Source organism: Schistocerca nitens, chromosome 5 (assembly GCF_023898315.1).
Source record: "Schistocerca nitens isolate TAMUIC-IGC-003100 chromosome 5, iqSchNite1.1, whole genome shotgun sequence".
NCBI lineage: Eukaryota > Metazoa > Arthropoda > Insecta > Orthoptera > Acrididae > Schistocerca > Schistocerca nitens.
In genome coordinates, this window is record NC_064618.1 from 94191310 (window position 1) to 94210828 (window position 19519).

General features: G+C 43.1%; 1 protein-coding gene across 1 annotated transcript in view; it reads left to right on the forward strand.

The window, feature by feature from the left end:
- The window catches only part of LOC126260294 (SCY1-like protein 2), a 963146-nt gene that overhangs the window by 752325 nt on the left and 191302 nt on the right, over positions 1-19519 (forward strand). Inside the window, exon 11 of the mRNA XM_049957618.1 lies at positions 13530-13683. Within this exon, the coding sequence (XP_049813575.1) occupies positions 13530-13683 (154 nt within the window). The remainder of the gene's footprint in view (positions 1-13529; positions 13684-19519) is intronic.

Consider the following 19519-nt stretch of genomic DNA (forward strand, 5'->3'; position numbering starts at 1 on the left):
TGCTTTCTGTTTTAACTTTCCGCAATTTTACGCCATTTTACACTTTAAATCGCCATTTTATCGCCTGTTTTTCCTTGTTTCTTTCTTCTTCTTTTATTTAAAAAAAGTCTGTAGGCTGTAGGGCAGCGTAGTAAGCTGCTGCAAGCCCGTCCCCTTCGGGGGGAATTGAAAATCAATAAAGAAAAAAAAAAACTTGACGTCAGTCTTGTGACTCGCTCTGAAGATGGCCGGACGATACGCGGCCGAAATATCAGTAGAAGAAATTTTATTTGCGCGGCTGCATGCCCGAAATTTAATGGATTATTCATTACGCCGCGAGAAGCTCAAAATGCACATAGTCCGTAAAGTTCGCTGGCGGACCTGGATCAATTTTCTCCGCCCTTAAACTTATAAATTCAGTCTTAATATGGGTCGCCAGCGTCCCCTCGACCTGCAAGACAGGAATAAACTTGCCGCTGCTCCCAAAACCAAGGATTCGTGCTCTCCAGTTACATATGTACATATAGAAAGTTTCCGAGGTCCGGTCACTGGACTGGAATATGTAGACCACTCACAGATCACGCTCCGCTTGCAGCTGGCTGCTAACTTAAACCAACAACCTCCACCCCCCCCCCCCCCCCACACACACACACGCACACAAGGATGCATAACAATCCAAATTAAGAGCCAAAAGTCACAAAAACGCCACGCTACAACACGCTACAGAAACAAGTATAACTTTTTGCTTTCAATGAAACTGCACCTAGTCTGTAAACTTAAACAGAAACCACGTACTAACGGCTATCGGATCTGATGTGACGCCGCTTCCCGTCGATCCCATGCAATCTCACTGAACGGCAGTACTCACGTGGAAAGTCAGAAAACGACTAAGCAGCATTACACATCCGCACAAGGGAATGTACTTTTGGATCCTAGTTTCGCTATAAGAAGAATGACTTCATTGATGATGAATAATCACTAATTCCCTAGTTAACTGTTAAATACTTTAGAACACCACCTCCACCGCAGAGGACGCACGACTTGCCTCCTGTCGTATTCACCAACTTCATTCTACATGAAACATGCAAATGTGGTACGAACAGAGCCACTACCATCGAAGTCGCTGTTGTTAACGAAGTGGCTTGCTTACATACAGCACATATACAGACTCCTCACTTAGTCAACGAGGGAAAATTGCGTGAAAAAATTCATGTAGTCGCAAATTTTTATAGTGGTAGCAGGGACTGCCGTGAACAGCATACTAAATATCGGGACGGTTGGGTATGAGTGTAGCGGAGGGGAGCCATTTAAAGGTTACTTTTTATGTTTTTTTCTCGAAAAACTCTGCTTCCAGCAAAAATATTTACCGGTGAGAAATTAAAGTACATTAAATTTCCAACAACAAATATCATGTGATGTTTAAAGCTTTCCCGGCGTACTGATTGTTCCATAAAAACACGTGAGAACTGCCGGATATGAGTAACGTCCTGCCACAATATTTCGGCGCAGAGTCTTCTGGCCATCTTCAGGTGAGTACCACTGTACTAGTACAGTACTACAGTGGTACTCACCTGAAGATGGCCAGAAAACTCTGCGCCGAAATATCGTGGCAGGACGTTACTGATATCCGACAGTTCTCCCGTGTTTTTATGGAACAACAAATATCATGTCCATGTTTTCTCTAGGACTAATAATTTCCGAGTTGGATTCCTGAATGAAAGAGTTTCTTGCAGTCTACCACTAAGACAATTAATGGTGAGAGAAATGCAGTAAGTTTCTGGTCATTCATAACTCACCAGCAACTAACTACAACGCGGCATATGGGTTTACAGTATGCTGTCTACAAAAGACAGTAGCAACATGCCATATTTACCAGTTCAGCCCCTTTCCCACCAACACTACACAGGTCACTGACGACATCACACTTACAAACTAACCGCTACTGAGCCATTGTTTATAGAAAGGTCTTTTGCGTAAAACCTCTCTCAACAACTGCAAATCTCAGTAAACTAAAAATTACTCCACTATATAAATACGAGTTCAGTGAACTCATTTTGTCTGTTCATATAAGAGAGCTGAACATGTAATGTTGGAACAGTGTAGTCTATCAGAGTAAACTGAAGTGGGGGAAATTGCCTGTCCTCGAAGAACGCTACAGGATGACTGAATAAATTTCTCTCTAACATTGGAGAAGAGTGTGCAGAGATTTAAGTATATTTTGTCCATATGCGTTTGTCGCGTTAGTGTTATTAGTAATCCATATGTGTACCCCAGTAGTGTTAACGCGCTGTGTGGAAAGCAAAGACCCTCGAGTATGTATGCGCACTGCATCCCCGGTGATTGATAAGGCGAGCAGCGGAAGGATCAGTATAATTTTGTGAAAGGCCCTGTAGTGGCTTTTTGTGACGTTGTGCGGTTCAGAGGATGAGGAACTGCCTGTTCGCTCTTCATTTTTCGGACCTACCATAAAAGAGGGAAGTGCCCGGCCACCACCCGGCGACCTAGCTTCCCTCACGCTTCTAACCTCCACCTCTGCTTTTCGACCCCGTTACGCTCTCGGAACGTAATTTATCTCTTAATACGGTTCTACTGTACTTAGATGTGTACAGAAATTTAATATTTATTCTTAAGCAACTTCGTTTAACAATTAATGTCACTTTCATACCATTAAAACACTATTTTTAATAATCTACGATTTTTCCATGTCCTGGAACGCGGGAATTGTTAGTCCTAGAGAAAAAATTGTTGTAGGAAATTTAATATAGTTTGATTTTACGCTGGGAGACATTTTCACGGTTGTCGAGATGTTGAAGCAAAACCGAAGAAGTGACCGTTACACGCCTACGCCCCTCCGCCCTCCCCCATCCACACAACCCCTCTATCAGGACATTTTAGTATGTTCTTCGTAGTTCTGGCGCCCCCTCCTACCCCAATATAAAAATTTGCGACTACGCTTGTTTTTCTCCCAGTGGAAAGTTACGGTCTTTGTTGGCTGCGCTAACAGCACCAAGCAGGGTTAGGCGACAGCTATGGCAAAAGTAGCTGGCAAAACAGATTAGCAACAATTTCGATTGATTTATTGGTAGAATTTTTAACTACACAACTTGAGTGCGTGTCAATATAGTTCAAAGTTCTCTTGCACTGATCTGCCATTAAACACTGGTATAATTCTAAACCCACCGAATTATGATCAACATCACTGTATAATGTTCCTTTTGGCTCATCCAAGTGGAGACTGTATATGAGTCCTGAGATACCCGCTGAGACACTGACCTTATACTGTCTGGGGTTGTCTCATGATTGAGGTACTTCAAACTGAATGCAGCAGTGAGTGCGCTCATGTTCACGTTTGCGGATTGATGTCATGTGCTAATTATTTGCTTGATGTAGGAGGGAGGCATAACAAAGTCCGTGTCCTGTGCGCCCTCTCTATGTTGCAACTGAGTTGTAGCCAGCTCGGTGTTCTTCTATGTGGGCTGTGCACCGTATCATCCGGAGGACGCAGCAGCAACACGCAGCAAGGACACCAGCCGACTCTGCGCTCTCGCAAGGTCCCCACCTAAGGCGGATTGGTGGAAAGGCCAACCTATGACTTTCCGACTGAACAAAGGCGACATTCAATGGCTACCACAAGTCGGATCTGGTGTAATGGCAAAGAGGGTAACACCGCGAAAAAACCGGAAACCTTATGTTATACATCAAGCTGCGCTCTGCTACATATATGCAGTTACATCGTAGGGCGAAGGTTTCATTGAAATTCTTGCGCTGAATTGAGTCTTTTGTCGAGTTCCAGAATGACAGCCGTACCCGGAGAAACCAAGGTAATGGACTCTCTAAGGGTGGCGGTCTTCCAATGTGTACACGAACCACCAGCCAAGACTAAAAGCTTCATTTTTGGTAATGTCATATCTTAAACGTTTCAGCGCGTTGATTTTTACTGAAAGAATACTTTTCTTTTGTTATCAGTCTACTGATTGGGTATATGAGGTCGGCAACGAATTCCTCTCGTGTGGCAACCTCTTCATCTCACAGTAGCACATGCACCCTACGTCCCTCATTGTTTTATCGGCTGAATTTAATGTCTTTCCTCTTAGTTTTCACCCTCTACTGCCTTCTATAGTGCCATGAAAGTTGTTCCCTAACGTCTTAACACACGTCCTATTATCTTGGCCCTTCGTCTTGTTTTTTTCCATACGTTCCTTTCCTCGCCGTTTCTGTGAACCTCCTCTTTATCTTATCATTCCACGTAATTTTCAACATTCTTCTGTAGCAAGAAATCTCAAATACTTCGATTCTCTTCAGTTCCAGTTTTCCCACAGCCCACGATTCACAATTCTGTGCTCCTAATCCTTCAAATTAAGACGTATGTTTGATACCAGTACACCTCTAATGGCCAGGAATTCCCCCTTTGCCTCTGCTGCTCTGCTTCTTATATGCCCCTGACCTCGTCCGTCACTTGTTATTTTGCTTCTCAGATAACAGAATGCCTTGACTTCACCTATTTCGTGAACCCCATTCTTATTGTTAAGTTTATCGCTAATGTCATTTCTGTTACATCTCATTACCTTCACCTTTCTTTACTTTACTCTCAGTGCATATTCTGCACTCATTGTACTGTTCATTGCGATCAACTTGTTCTGTAAATCTTTTTCATATTCACCGAGGACACAAAGTCATAAACGAATCTTACCAGTGTTATATTTTCATTTTGAATTTTAATCCCACTATTGAACCTTTCTCATATTTCGGTCATTGCTGCTTCGGTGTATAGAATGAACAATAGCGGTGGAAGACTATATCCCTGTCTTACGTACTTTCTAATATTAGCACTTCATCCTTGGTGTGCCGTTCTTAATGTAATCTCTTGGTTCGTGAACGTATTTTGTAGTTATGTGTCTTTCCCTATACCTTACCTCTATTTTTCTCAGACTTTCGAACAAAGATTTTTTTGGTGCAAGACTACTTACAACTGCACTAAATGATGTGTCAGCATGTTTCCTGCTAGCTGAACCGGCAACCACATAGTTTTTCCAAGACCCAAACGATACTATAACTAACAGAGAACAGCATGTGATCTGGGAACTTAAGAGGACTACTTTACCTCTAGATATATTCTATTCACCTTGAAACTGGCTTTAACATTTAACAAAAGAGTGCTAACACAAAGCAGAGGCCATCAGCGCAAAATAATATCCATTTTCGTCAAACAGAGAGTATTAAAAACATCCTTGGTCCCACTTTTTATGCTACGCGGTACACGCCTTTCTTCGATGTCCTCAGCTCATACAAACGGGATGGGTACGTCAGTAATAAAACCTGCAGAGTGAATACCAAATGTTTGAAATCACCACCTCAATAAAACATTTACTGGCGACTGAAATCAAGAGGACAGTGCTGTACCTGGCCCATAGTGCACCTTGGAACACTTGATATTTCTTGGTCGGTGTTTCAATCAGGTGATCGATTTTAGAAACAGATGAAGGTATGCGTACTAGGGACAACCATTTGCAATTTCTAACATTTCCTGTTATTTTCGTTGTAGTGGAACACGAGGCTGTGTCTTGGGCACCATTCAGTTCAACACTCACGAAGAGCCAAAGGATCTGCTAATATAAAAGGAAATGATGATGACATTTTAGTGCCACATAATGTATTAAAACTGTTTTAAAGATATTGTTAAGTCTTCAGTAACAGAATTTTATGGCACATAAAAGTCTATACATTTTTAAAAGTAGCTATATAGCGTGTGAACGGTTAAGCCATACTTCGTCGGTCGTACACCATCCTGTACCTTGGAATAGAAGACACTCTTTTATCGTGGAAACTTGATATCTGCATATGAATTGAGTCTCTCTAATATCTTAGTAATTCTACCTGTCTTCATTATGCAGTTTTGTGTTAGTTTTGAATAACTTGTATCTCAAAACGTGTATAACTTGTAAATGGCTTTTGGTTTCACTGATTATTTTGATGTCACAGAAGAACAATGAAACAGAGAGACTGTTAAATACGGTACTGGCAAAATTTCCTCAAATGCAGCACTTTTAAATTTCAGTAGAGTACATGTTCCTAGGTACGTGACCACTTTTTCACATTTCGAAAAACTTTACTTTTTTGGGGTAATTCTTGAAATTTCAGAAAAAAGACCGCACCACGTTAAAAGTCAATGCTGACATTTAAAAATGGTATAATAAAATATATTAAACCCTTGTTACAAAGCTCGATAGACGTCGAAGTCCGAAAAGTGTTCCAACACTCCCCGCTGCGGTATGAGGTATAAAGAACAAAGGCAGATCTCAAATGAATCCTTCCATTGTTTGGACGTTTCGATTCCACATGCGATGCTTGCGTCTGGTAATCGTTTGTTCCTCATTTTCATTGCTTAGGATAAACTGTGGACAAAAGCAAGTGGATCATTTTGATTAAGACACGATGCAGGGTAGATAACTTCGGCTCTCGAGAAATGCATGTACTGGTTACGAAATTCTGATGATTCAACTTAAAGCTATAAGGACATGCAACATTCTGCAAAATTTAAGAACGAAACACATAAAGTAATATGATATATTAACAACTCAGTGAAAGTGAATGAAAGTTGGGGAGCATGTTGCCAGAGGTCTCCCAGTTAAGCACAGGAAGTTGGACGTCACATGGCGAGTGGCTGTCCCCGCAACTCAAGGCAGTTGATGGAACGAGAAAGTTCAATTGCAGTGCAAGATTGAGGACATTTCTATGTCATTTCCTGTCTCATGGATCTCTCGTATTAATTTGAATCCTTGGTCTTCTCGCGTCTATCGCTAATTCACACGCAATATTGAAGCGACCTCATTTTATGGGTATTGTCATATGGTCATCTTCTAGTTGTAATCATTCTAAGAATATTGTTGATTAATCAACTAAGTAAATTTGAAGATTGGCTTTGTCAACATTAAAGCACCTCCTTAATTGTTTTAGTCATTTGTATTTAGATTTATTTAGGAAAGTTGGCTTGCCAAACCTTAAAAGGTCTGTGTTCTTACCCTTAATCTGTTCCTCAGCTGAGTGGAAGTAATGAGAGTTCTGATGGGAATTGTGTGGACAGTTGTACTATTTAAGTAAAGCTTTACCTGAGTATATTTACGTAGTCATATTCAAATTTCAACTTTTGTGGGTCTTGTTCCGGTTAAAGAAATCTGTTATGTGTCCAAGTGATTTTGCCTTGTAAGGCAGTCTCCTGTATTACTGTGATTGTCATTTTATAAAGCTTTTGTTTGCAATAATATGTGTAGCAACTACAACGGATTACTATCGTGATTTTGGTGTGTCATTACCATTACCATGTATCAATGGTAGCAGAGCGTGGTTACGATCCACGGACCTCTGGGTTATGGGCCCAGCACGCTTCCACCCACTTTAACCGCACTTCATGTCGGTTGGTTCGGCGTAGCCACACTTCCTCAACTGCCGTCAAGATAGTTAGTCACGACACCGAGATAGGTGATAAACAACAAAAACAATTCCAAAGGATTTTTAGTACACTGGCATATTCAATTAAGCCGCACGCAACCCACCGAAGCAACTCGGCGACTAGAATTCAATCGGCCGGCGTAGCTTATAACAGACTCAAAGTAGCTTATCCTTCCGACCTCTAGGAAAACCAAATCACCATGGGCGGTGGATCTGCCCTCACGACTCAACACGCCGTAGCCGCTGGCCACGCTCCTTCGTTGTCCGACTCGTCCTCTTGCCGCCCTCTGCCTTCGTACACAGTCCCATGTGACTCCCGCTCACTGCCGATTCCGACCAGGCCCCCACAACCGCACGAGTGGTCGACTGTGAAGAGCGGATAAATTGAATAGCTGGGCGGCGGCCATTAGAGTGGTAAACTGACGCGCGGAGTTCGAATGTTTATACATCACTTTTGGTTATAAAATGCCTTCCCTTGAGTTAGGCCACAAACATAATGCCCCATTTAAATACGTTACTACAATATACTTTTTAATTTATGAACAAACAGCAACTAGTAACTGTTTATGAATTTATCTTACGTACTGCATGGAATCTGCCGTAGATAAAAGTTATGTACTGGACCCCTAGCATTTTTCGTAGTTCGTTTACGATAGATGTACGCAAAATGCATCAAAATACTCGAAGATTTGCCGACTATATTAATAGATTTTATATTAATAGATATTTTCTGACTCTACCTTGCTTTAGATTTTATGACGAGAAGTGCGTTATATATGGCATAGTGCTTTGGCAACTCACGACCAAATTATCAAGTTTCAACGTAACCTAGACCATGAAAACACTACCGATCAGCCAACTTTCTTCAAAATGATCAGAACATATAAAAAGTTATTCTGTCGGTCGGAAATCTTGTCTCCTGACAGCGTGTAACCATTTTTGTAAGAGCTATGGTTTTGAGAAAGGAAACCTGCAAATAGATGCACAGACATTACGCTAATACCGTGTTACAAAAACATTTATTAAGCAAGTACACTGACATACAAAACAACTTAAAATATCCACATACCTGTGAAATGTAATATTCGTTCTTTTCTCGAATTTATTTGTACAATTAATCGCTGCACAACTCTTCACCATTGTACTTCTTTTGATTGGAACGTATAGACAGTAGAATTACGAGTAACAAATACTGTATATACGCCCCAACAAATATACAATGTTGAATCAGGGTCTTCATAAACAACAATGCTACACAACACATCAGACTACAACCACTATAATGGCGTCCAGCCGAAGGTTCAAATTATCCCGCGACTGCAGCGCCATAAGTGAGTCTAGTTATTTTTTACAAGGTCTTTGATTCCGACACACCTCACTAGCAGAGCGCATGCGCTGGCGTTAGAACCGCGCCGCCAAAGATGAGCAGAAGACAAATAAGAATCGAAGTCGACTCAAAGATCAAAATGACGATCGATGGAAACTGGCGCCAGAAAACGCACCAGCTCACAGAGTGTGTATCAATCAGCGAGTAGTGTGGTCGTGTTCCTCATTACGACATGGCACGGAGGCAACATTTGCATCTTTTCACATGGGAAGACTCTTTGGAAAACTGGAAGAAGGCTTGGTATTGCCCGCAGCATTATTTGACGTGCATGAGGAGCATTCCGAATCACAGGCACTGCTGCCCGAGGGAGAGAAGGTCAACTGCAGCAATAGATTACCGCTACATTGTGCAACGGGCGAGAATGGACCCGCGTCAAAGAGCGGGTGCAGTTGCAGTCAGATTTAAGAGGACCGCAAGGCACTTAATCTTACGCTCCAGAGTGCTGCGGCGACTCCATGTGCCCGACGGCCAGTATGTTGTGTTCCGATGACATCCGCATATCGGCGGCGGCGTTTGCGATGGTTCCAAGAGCGTAGGGATTGGACCGACGAGGCGTGGTGGGGTCGCGTGCACTTCTCAGACGAGAGCAGGTTCAGTCTGAGTGGTGATTCTAGACGTACCCTCATATGGTGAGAGGTATGTTGTCGCACATGACCGTTTTGGTGATCCAGGTTCAAAATGGTTCAGATGGCTCTGAGCACTATGGGACTTAACTTCTGAGGTCAGCAGTCCCCCCCAGGTGTTACGGAGAGCCATAATGTGGCAAGGGCGTAATGACCAAATTCTTGAAACTCAGTAGACTCACGTGCTAACGTTATTGTGACACTGTATTCGTCCCCCACGTGCGTATTTTCAGCGGTGCATTCGGCGCTGACTTCATTTTTGTAGATGACAATGCACGACCACATCGAACAGTGCAGGTCTTGTAATGAGAGGATATTCGGCGCATGAACTGGCCTGCCTGTTCACCTGACAAATCCCATCGACCACATATGGCATGTGCTGGGGAGGCGTACTGCAATACATCCACGTCACGTGGTGCAGCAACGGCCATTCAGCAATCGTCAACTGCGCTGGTGGAGAAATGGCACACCGTAGCATAACAACTCTCTACCAAGCTTGTGGCCACCTTGGAAGAACTTTTTAGAACATGCATTGCCGCCCGTGGTGTTCACATACGCTATTAAAAACCATGTCCCACAGCTTGTAACGTCCAGGGGACTGTAACGCCACGAGTCAATATGCGATAACTTTACTGCTGTAAGCTACTTCGCAGAACAGGCCGTAGCATTGGAGCCATTGGCTGTGAAGGAGACAGCCAGTTGTGTCTTAGCAATGACTCATTCACACCTGTCACTATGCTAGCCGTGGGAAGCGGTATCTGTGTCACTTGGAGCGACTGAATATTGAAACCCGTAAGAATCTAAATAAACTATATTAAATATTATTTAATATTGTTTAAAGTCGATACACTGCCTTTTGTTATTCAAGAGAATATGATATAAAAAATTTCAGCCTTCTATCTTAGTTTCGGAGCTAGAGGAAATTACCTAAAACACCCCAAACCGACACTTAGACTAAAAAACTCAGTTAGGAATAATAACGGTTTGCCTTTCAGTGTCATTTGAAATAATTACTGGAGTTCACAAAATGTCAGGTCAATTTATTTGGATTTTTCATATTAAAAATTTTAACTGCTTTTCATTTTCGTAATATAAAATCCAGAAAAGATTATTATTTAATTAATATCTATTTGTTTTGTTGTTGTTGAATGAATGAAAATGAGTGAGAGTATGTAAGTGGGACATACATAGAAGTTCAATATTATATAACGTACCACATTACGTAACTGTGTAGTGGGAAAGTTGTGTTTTCCCCTCATTGCTGATGATGTATTTCTAAGAGTACTGGCTTTTATAAGATGGCAGCCAGAATAGCAGTTTGCAGAGTAAAAGTTTCCTAAATAAATTCCCAGACTAGTTTTCCTATCGTTTGGTTTTGTTAAACATTATATTAATATTTGCATATTGAAATGATGTGATTGCAACTGGGAATAGTGATTAGCTTAGGACAATTTTGGCTCAAGAATGAACTCGAACGACTGTTCTGATTGGCTGGTCATTGTTATCAACCAATCAGAGTTTAGCAGTTCCCGCGCACTGCCAGGTAGTTGTAGGCTGTTGAAGCAGCAGCATGAAACAGTCGCTAGTCAGCTATTGGACGTGCGGGTCGTGTCGAACGTTTCAGGCGTCATAATGTGTAAAATGAAGAAGTTATTAGAATTACGCATCCAGATTGTGTTGCCGTAGAAGCAGCTGCATTTACGGACAGTTTTGTGAAGTTTGGAAGTTCTAGAATTGTTTTGTTGGAAAGATAAACGCAGGTGAACTTTCGGCCTTTGTAAAATTCCACGTGGCATTTTTCGTATCCGTATATGGAATATTCGGCGAGCAATTTCTTTAATAGAAATCCACTGAAAAGGACTGAATGTGAAACTCAGATAAAGTAGCAGAGTATTGACTGTGAAATCGCTTAATTGTTCGGGTTCGATTTAAGTACATTTCTGGCTGCCTTGCGTGTGTACTGGGTTGCATGAACTGTGAACTGAGCACAGTGATGTTGTTTGTCAGTTACATGTGGGCTGATGCTAGGTACTTTTTTTTAACTGAAATAGAATAAAATACTCGTTTCAGTATTTTGACATTTTACTGAGAGAACGAAGCAACCATTTTCCACCCAAGAAGTATTATAAGAATTTAGAGGATAGCTTCCTATCAGAGTTTACGTGGGCTTTGCAACGTAAGTATTGACGGCGTTTTCTTCAACGCTGCTTTTACGTCGTCAGTGCAGTACATACGTATGCAGAGAAACAGGTAGGTGGAAATTTTGCAGTGAACAGTACGACGAAGAGCAAGCATTTATAACCCGCCATGCCGCAGGACCATCGTCAATCTAGTTGACGTCAGTGATGTTATTGTCTTTGAATAAAAGGGTAATTTCTGTTCGTCTCAGTGCTTATTTCTTTCAGTACTATTTTGTGGTAGTTCTTTCTATGTATGGTCCAAATTTCATCGAGACCTGGTTCTAAGCAGTGACATGTCATGCAAAAGTTACTTCTGTCCTTACGTTTTGCACTCCTGTGTATTTTGTTCCAGCTGAATACTGGGTTTTCCCTAAATCTATGGATCTCAGGAAAAGTCGCATTTCATACTCACTTTGTCTATTGTACCACTGCCATTTTACCAATCACAATGGCCGATTCTGCCATGTCCACACCGTGATGCCTTGGTTAATTAAGATCCAATATTTATTCTACGTGGTTGGCGACAATTTTAGTGAACATCTGTAACATTATGACGAATGTCCCAAATATTGGAGCAATGGTGCAGCTACATTCCTTTGCAAGGAAAGCGAGACATATTAGGTTAAAAAAGATAGACCCATTACACTTCAGTTGAATAAATGTCCAATAGAATCTTCAGGTGCGGAGCATACTTACACCAAAATGTCTCATAAATGCTATGTTAGCAAAGACCAGCATCTTAAAAAGGTAGCACACTGTGTCTCAGTTTGGGTTTTGATTATACTGTAGTACACTACCAATAGCGGGGTGTGGTGCTGTGAGTAGTATGATGATGGGTTTCCTGGTGCGCTTTTGCTATCATGTTGATATGAAAATTAATTAATTGATCAATTAATTATCCCCATCCCCCCCACCCCATCGACACTCCCACCCCTGGAAGATGTCACAGGTTCTCCCCAGCTATCTCGTGGGTGCCCACCCGCTCCCCCTCCTCTCCCCTGCTCATCCCCTCTCCATCTCCCTCCCTCACCTGCCCTATTGGCAGGAATTCCAAATTTTGGTGGGAATCCTGAATTTGTGAGGTAAAATCGTATTTTCACTGTAAAATTCAATTTTCAATTCAGAGGACGTAATATTAGTGGAAATTGTTGATGGAGATTGTTTATAAAACGAAAATTGTTGATGGAAATTGTTTATAAATTGAGGATAGCTGATAGAAATTGAGAAAATTCAGATGACGGGATATAGGGGAACTATACACTGCAGAGGACATAATTTACATTTTTTAGGACAGGCATACTCTTGTTTAACTTTTGATCACATCGTATACTGCCATTGAGCCGCTTCACAGTACACTCGTAATCATGTATTTATCGCCCAGCACAGCACAGCACACGTTCGTGGCAGTCTGGTGAGGGGTGTCACTCGGGTGGTGTTCTGTGGCTGCTCCGGCATCATCCTCAAACAACTCGTCCTCTACAGATGGATTGTTAACGTTACACTTTATAGAATTTCATTTGGGAATTGCTGACATCTTTCTTTTCTCTAAACTAACGCATCCTGGTAAGAGAACGAGGCACAGGTCCATCTAACAACTTAACAGGCATAAATGCTGAAAACTTCTCAAACACAATGCAAGAATTTCTTGAATTAACCAAAGCGTATCTTGAAAGACACAGTTATTACGTTGAAAGTTTTGCACATAAGCATGTATGTATTGATTCACACTTCCCGTAGAGCTGATTAGCAGTCTATATGTATTCAGGTAATAGTGTTGCGAATAAAACTTGTCATTATGTTTTCAAGCGTGTACCACTATTTCCTTTCTAATTGGCACTTGTTTTTATCCTATGCATGCACTATTTCTACTCTGCGATCGATGCGGCAGTGACAAAAAGTTTAAAATTTTTGCAGGAGCGTCTTCTCGATCCCGAAGTCGATCCAGGCGACGGTGACTCTGCTGGAGAACCTGCACGTCATCCTGGAGAAGACGCCGCGCGACGACATCCGCAGCGAGGTGCTGCCCATGCTCTACAACGCCTTCGAGAGCACCACCATACAAGTACAGGTGGGTCGCTACGTCCCCAACTTCCCTAAAATCGTTTCAAACTATTTGAGTACAAATTAGCAAGAGTGGTTTTCCAGGAAATGTCAGGATAATGGTCGCAGCACACCAGTTTTTTCCACGACGTAAGTATACACGATATTTAAATAGCACACAACACGAGACGCCTATATCGATTGTAGCATCTTCCATTATGCATACAAGAACTGCTGTATATTTTTCTTTAAAAGCAAGTAACAAGAAATTTTTCTTATAGACATATACGAGGTGTGGCTAGAAAAAAACCGGACTAGTACTGGTGAAACAATAAAACGAATGCAATAAGGCTGAAAGTCGCGTGGCCTGTCACGTGACTCTCGCTCCGCCTACTGCTCGAGTTTCATCTGCCTCCTGCACTCAGTCTGCCCGTGGCGTCTGTTTTAAGTAGTTGACGTTTTGTCTGTGCGTCGGAAAATGTTGAGTGTACAGAAAGAACAGCGTGTTAACATCAAATTTTGTTTCAAACTAGGAAAATCTGCAAGTGAAACGTTTGTAATGTTACAACAAGTGTACGGCGATGATTGTTTATCGCGAACACAAGTGTTTGAGTGGTTTAAACGATTTAAAGATGGCCGCGAAGACACCAGTGATGACACTCGCACTGGCAGACCATTGTCAGCAAAAACTGATGCAAACATTGAAAAAATCGGTAAACTTGTTCGACAAGCTCGCCGTTTAACAATCAGAGCAGTGTCTGAGTTAACAGGAGTTGACAAGGAAAGTGTTAGGCAGATTCTTCATGAAAGTTTCAACATGAACAAAGTGTGTTCAAAAATGGTTCCAAAGTGTCTCACAATTGAACAGAAGGAACGCCGAAGAATGATTTGTTCTGACATCCTGGAAAACATTGAAAGTGATCCCACCTTCTTACAAAATGTTATTACTTGCGATGAATCGTGGTTTTTTAGTTACGATCCCGAAACTAAACGCCAATCGATGCATTGGAAAACTCCTGGTTCTCCACGACAAAAAAAACACGAATGTCAAAATCGAAATTCAAGGCAATGATGATTTTTTTTTTTTTTTTTTTTTTGACATCAAAGGGATTGTGCACATTGATTGGGTACCAGAGGGACAAACAGTGAATCAGCATTACTACATTAGCGTCCTGGCTACCCTACGTGAGCGAGTACGGAGAAAACGGAACGATTTGTGGAGAAAAAAGTCATGGATCCTTCACCAAGACAATGCCCCAGCTCACAGTGCGTTGTCAGTGAAGACGTTTTTGGCAAAACACAACATTCCCATCTTAGATCATCCACCCTACTCACCTGATTTGGCCCCCTGTGACTTTTTTCTTTTCCCTAAAGTCAAGTCAGCTTTGAAAGGAACTAGATTTGAGACTGTTGAAGCAGTAACAGAAAAAGCGACGGAAGTAATGTATGGACTTACCGAAAATGATCTGCAGCATTGCTATGAACAGTGGAAAATTCGTATGGAGCGGTGTAGAGACCGAGGAGGAGAGTACATTGAAGGAGATAACATGAAATTGTAAATAATTGTAAATAAATGTTTTTTCCAGCATCAGTCCGGTTTTTTTCTAGCCGCACCTCGTATATTCTAGACACCATTTTTTCCCAAGTCTCAGCAGCCTCATCGTCCAGCTTCTTTCACAAATCAATCTAAAATTCAAAAGAATGCTACAGGGTGGGGCAAGTAAACGAGGCCCGGAGAACGGAGTTCCAGGGTACAAAGAGAGAGTTCCCCACAGTCGTTTAATGAACAAAGTAAGAGCATATGGACTATCAGACCAATTGTGTCACTGGATTGAAGAGTTCCTAGATAACAGAATGCAGCATGTCATTCTCAATGGAGAGAAGTCTTCCGAAGTAAGAGTGATTTCAGGTGTGCCGCAGGGGAGAGTCGTAGGACCGTTGCTATCCACAATATACATAAATGACCTTGTGGATGACATCGGAAGTTCACTGAAGCTTTTTGCGGATGATGCTGTAGTATGTCGAGAAGTTCTAACAATGGAAAATTGTACTGAAATGCAGGAGGATTTGCAACGAGTTGACGCATGGTGTAGGGAATGGCAACTGAATCTGAATGTAGATAAGTGTAATGTGCTGCGAATACATAGAAAGATCCTTTATCATTTGCCTACATTATAGCAGGTCAGCAACTGGAAGCAGTTATTTCCATAAATTATCTGGGAGTAGGCATTAGGAGTGATTTAAAAAGGAATGACCATATAAAATTAATCGCCGGTAAAGCAGATGCCAGACTGAGATTCATTGGAAGAATCCTAAGTAAATGTAATCTGAAAACAAAGGAAGTAGGTTACAGTACACTTGTTCGCCCACTGCTTGAATACTGCTCACCGGTGTGGGATCCGTACCAGATATGGTTGATAGAAGAGATAGAGAAGATCCAACGGAGAGCAGCGCGCTTCGTTACAGGATCATTTAGTAATCGCGAACGCGTTACGGAGATGATAGATAAACTCCAGTGGAACACTCTGCAGAAGAGACGCTCAGTAGCTCGGTACGGGCTTTTGTTGAAGTTTCGAGAACATACCTTCACCGACAAGTCAAGCACTATATTGCTCCCTCCTACGTATATCTGGCGAAGAGACTATGAGGATGAAATCAGAGAGATTAGAGCCCACACAGATGCATACCGGCAATCTTTCTTTCCACGAACAATACGAGACCGGAATAGAAGGGAGAACCGATACAGGTACTCAAAGTACCCTCCGCCACGCACCGTCAGGTGGCTTGCGGAGTATGGATGTAGATGTAGAAAGAGACCCAGCAGAGGAAAGGAAATACAACACTAACCTGACTAGAGCACATGTTGAAGGTGATCACCATTCATCCCTTGGCACTTTTGGGCCCTGGTCAACAAGTTGCTGAACGCGGATATACACTGGACTGTTGGAATTGCTGCAGTCTCATCCGCAATGTTCTGCTTCAGTACGTGAAGTCTGTCAGCGTTGTCGCGATACACCTGAGACTTGAGGGCTCCCAGCACAAAGTAATCGCACACTGACGGATCAGCTGATCTGGGTGGCCATCTAGGGCCGCGACCGGACTGACGTCTCCCAACAGTTCTGTCAGTTGTGAAGATTGTGTAAATTTCCCTCTAGCTACAGGTCTTTTCCTTCTACATCAATGCAACCACAAATGGTTTGAAAATGTATTCACTCGTCCGGCTCACTTTGATCTGCCGCACCATATATATATATATATATATATATATATATATATATATATATATATATATATATATACATATTACTCATCAGTCTTTTACCGCGAATTCCTCTCTTGTGCTAACCTCTTCGTATTAGAGAAGCACTTGCTACCTACCGCAATTATTTGGTGGATGTACACTCCTGGAAATTGAAATAAGAACACCGTGAATTCATTGTCCCAGGAAGGGGAAACTTTATTGACACATTCCTGGGGTCAGATACATCACATGATCACACTGACAGAACCACAGGCACATAGACACAGGCAACAGAGCATGCACAATGTCGGCACTAGTACAGTGTATATCCACCTTTCGCAGCAATGCAGGCTGCTATTCTCCCATGGAGACGATCGTAGAGATGCTGGATGTAGTCCTGTGGAACGGCTTGCCATGCCATTTCCACCTGGCGCCTCAGTTGGACCAGCGTTCGTGCTGGACGTGCAGACCGCGTGAGACGACGCTTCATCCAGTCCCAAACATGCTCAATGGGGGACAGATCCGGAGATCTTGCTGGCCAGGGTAGTTGACTTACACCTTCTAGAGCACGTTGGGTGGCACGGGATACATGCGGACGTGCATTGTCCTGTTGGAACAGAAAGTTCCCTTGCCGGTCTAGGAATGGTAGAACGATGGGTTCGATGACGGTTTGGATGTACCGTGCACTATTCAGTGCCCCCTCGACGATCACCAGTGGTGTACGGCCAGTGTCGGAGATCGCTCCCCACACCATGACGCCGGGTGTTGGCCCTGTGTGCCTCGGTCGTATGCAGTCCTGATTGTGGCGCTCACCTGCACGGCGCCAAACACGCATACGACCATCATTGGCACCAAGGCAGAAGCGACTCTCATCGCTGAAGACGACACGTCTCCATTCGTCCCTCCATTCACGCCTGTCGCGACACCACTGGAGGCGGGCTGCACGATGTTGGGGCGTGAGCGGAAGACGGCCTAACGGTGTGCGGGACCGTAGCCCAGCTTCGTGGAGACGGTTGCGAATGGTCCTCGCCGATACCCCAGGAGCAACAGTGTCCCTAATTTGCTGGGAAGTGGCGGTGCGGTCCCCTACGGCACTGCGTAGGATCCTACGGTCTTGGCGTGCATCCGTGCGTCGCTGCGGTCCGGTCCCAGGTCGACGGGCACGTGCACCTTCCGCCGACCACTGGCGACAACATCGATGTACTGTGGAGACCTCACGCCCCACGTGTTGAGCAATTCGGCGGTACGTCCACCCGGCCTCCCGCATGCCCACTATACGCCCTCGCTCAAAGTCCGTCAACTGCACATACGGTTCACGTCCACGCTGTCGCGGCATGCTACCAGTGTTAAAGACTGCGATGGAGCTCCGTATGCCACGGCAAACTGGCTGACACTGACGGCGGCGGTGCACAAATGCTGCGCAGCTAGCGCCATTCGACGGCCAACACCGCGGTTCCTGGTGTGTCCGCTGTGCCGTGCGTGTGATCATTGCTTGTACAGCCCTCTCGCAGTGTCCGGAGCAAGTATGGTGGGTCTGACACACCGGTGTCAATGTGTTCTTTTTTCCATTTCCAGGAGTGTATTTCAATCTCCGTCTTCCTGTAAAGTTTTTACCCTCTACAGCCCCCGTGCAAGTTATTCCTGATGTCTTAAGCAGACGTCATATCATCATGTCCTTTCTTCTTGTCAGTGTTTTCCATATATTCCAGCCGGCCGCGGTGGTCTCGCGGTTCTAGGTGCGCAGTCCGGAACCGTGCGACCGCTACGGTCGCAGGTTCGAATCCTGCCTCGGGCATGGATGTGTGTGATGTCCTTAGGTTAGTTAGGTTTAAGTAGTTCTAAGTTCTAGGGGACTGATGACCACAGCAGTTGAGTCCCATAGTGCTCAGAGCCATTTTTGAACCTTATATTCCTTTCCTCTCCAATTCTGCAATCTTCTCGTTCTTCACCTTATGAGTTCACCTAATTTTCAACATATGTCTGTAGGACCACGTCTCAAATGCTTCGATTCTCTTCTGTCCCGGTTTTCCCAGAGTCCATGTTTCATTACCATACAATGCTGTGATCCAGACGTACATTCTCAGAAATTTCTTCTTCAAATTAAGATCTATATTTGATACTAGGAGATTTCTCTTGGCCAGGAAGGCCATTTTTGCCATTGCTAGTCTGCTTTTCATGTCCTCCTTGCTCCATTCGCCATGGGTCATTTTGCTGCCTAGGCAGCAGAATTCCTTAACTTTTTCTACTTCGAGGCCATCAATCCTGATGCTAAGGTTTTCAGTGTTCTCATTTCCGCTACTTCTCATTACTTTCGTCTTCCTTCGATTTACTCCCAATCCATATTTTGTTTTCATTCGACTGTTCATTTCATTCAGCAGATACCGTAATTCTTCTTCACTTTGACTAATGACAGCAATGCCATCAGCGAATGTTGTCATTGATACCGTTCACATTGAATTTTAATTCCACTGTTGAACCTTTCTTTTCTTTCCATCGTTGCTTCTTCGATGTATAGATTGAACAGTAGGGGCGAAAGACTACAACGTTGGCTTACACACTTCTTAGTCCGAACACATCGTTCTTGGCCTTCCACCGTTATTATTCTCTCTTGGCTCTTGTATAT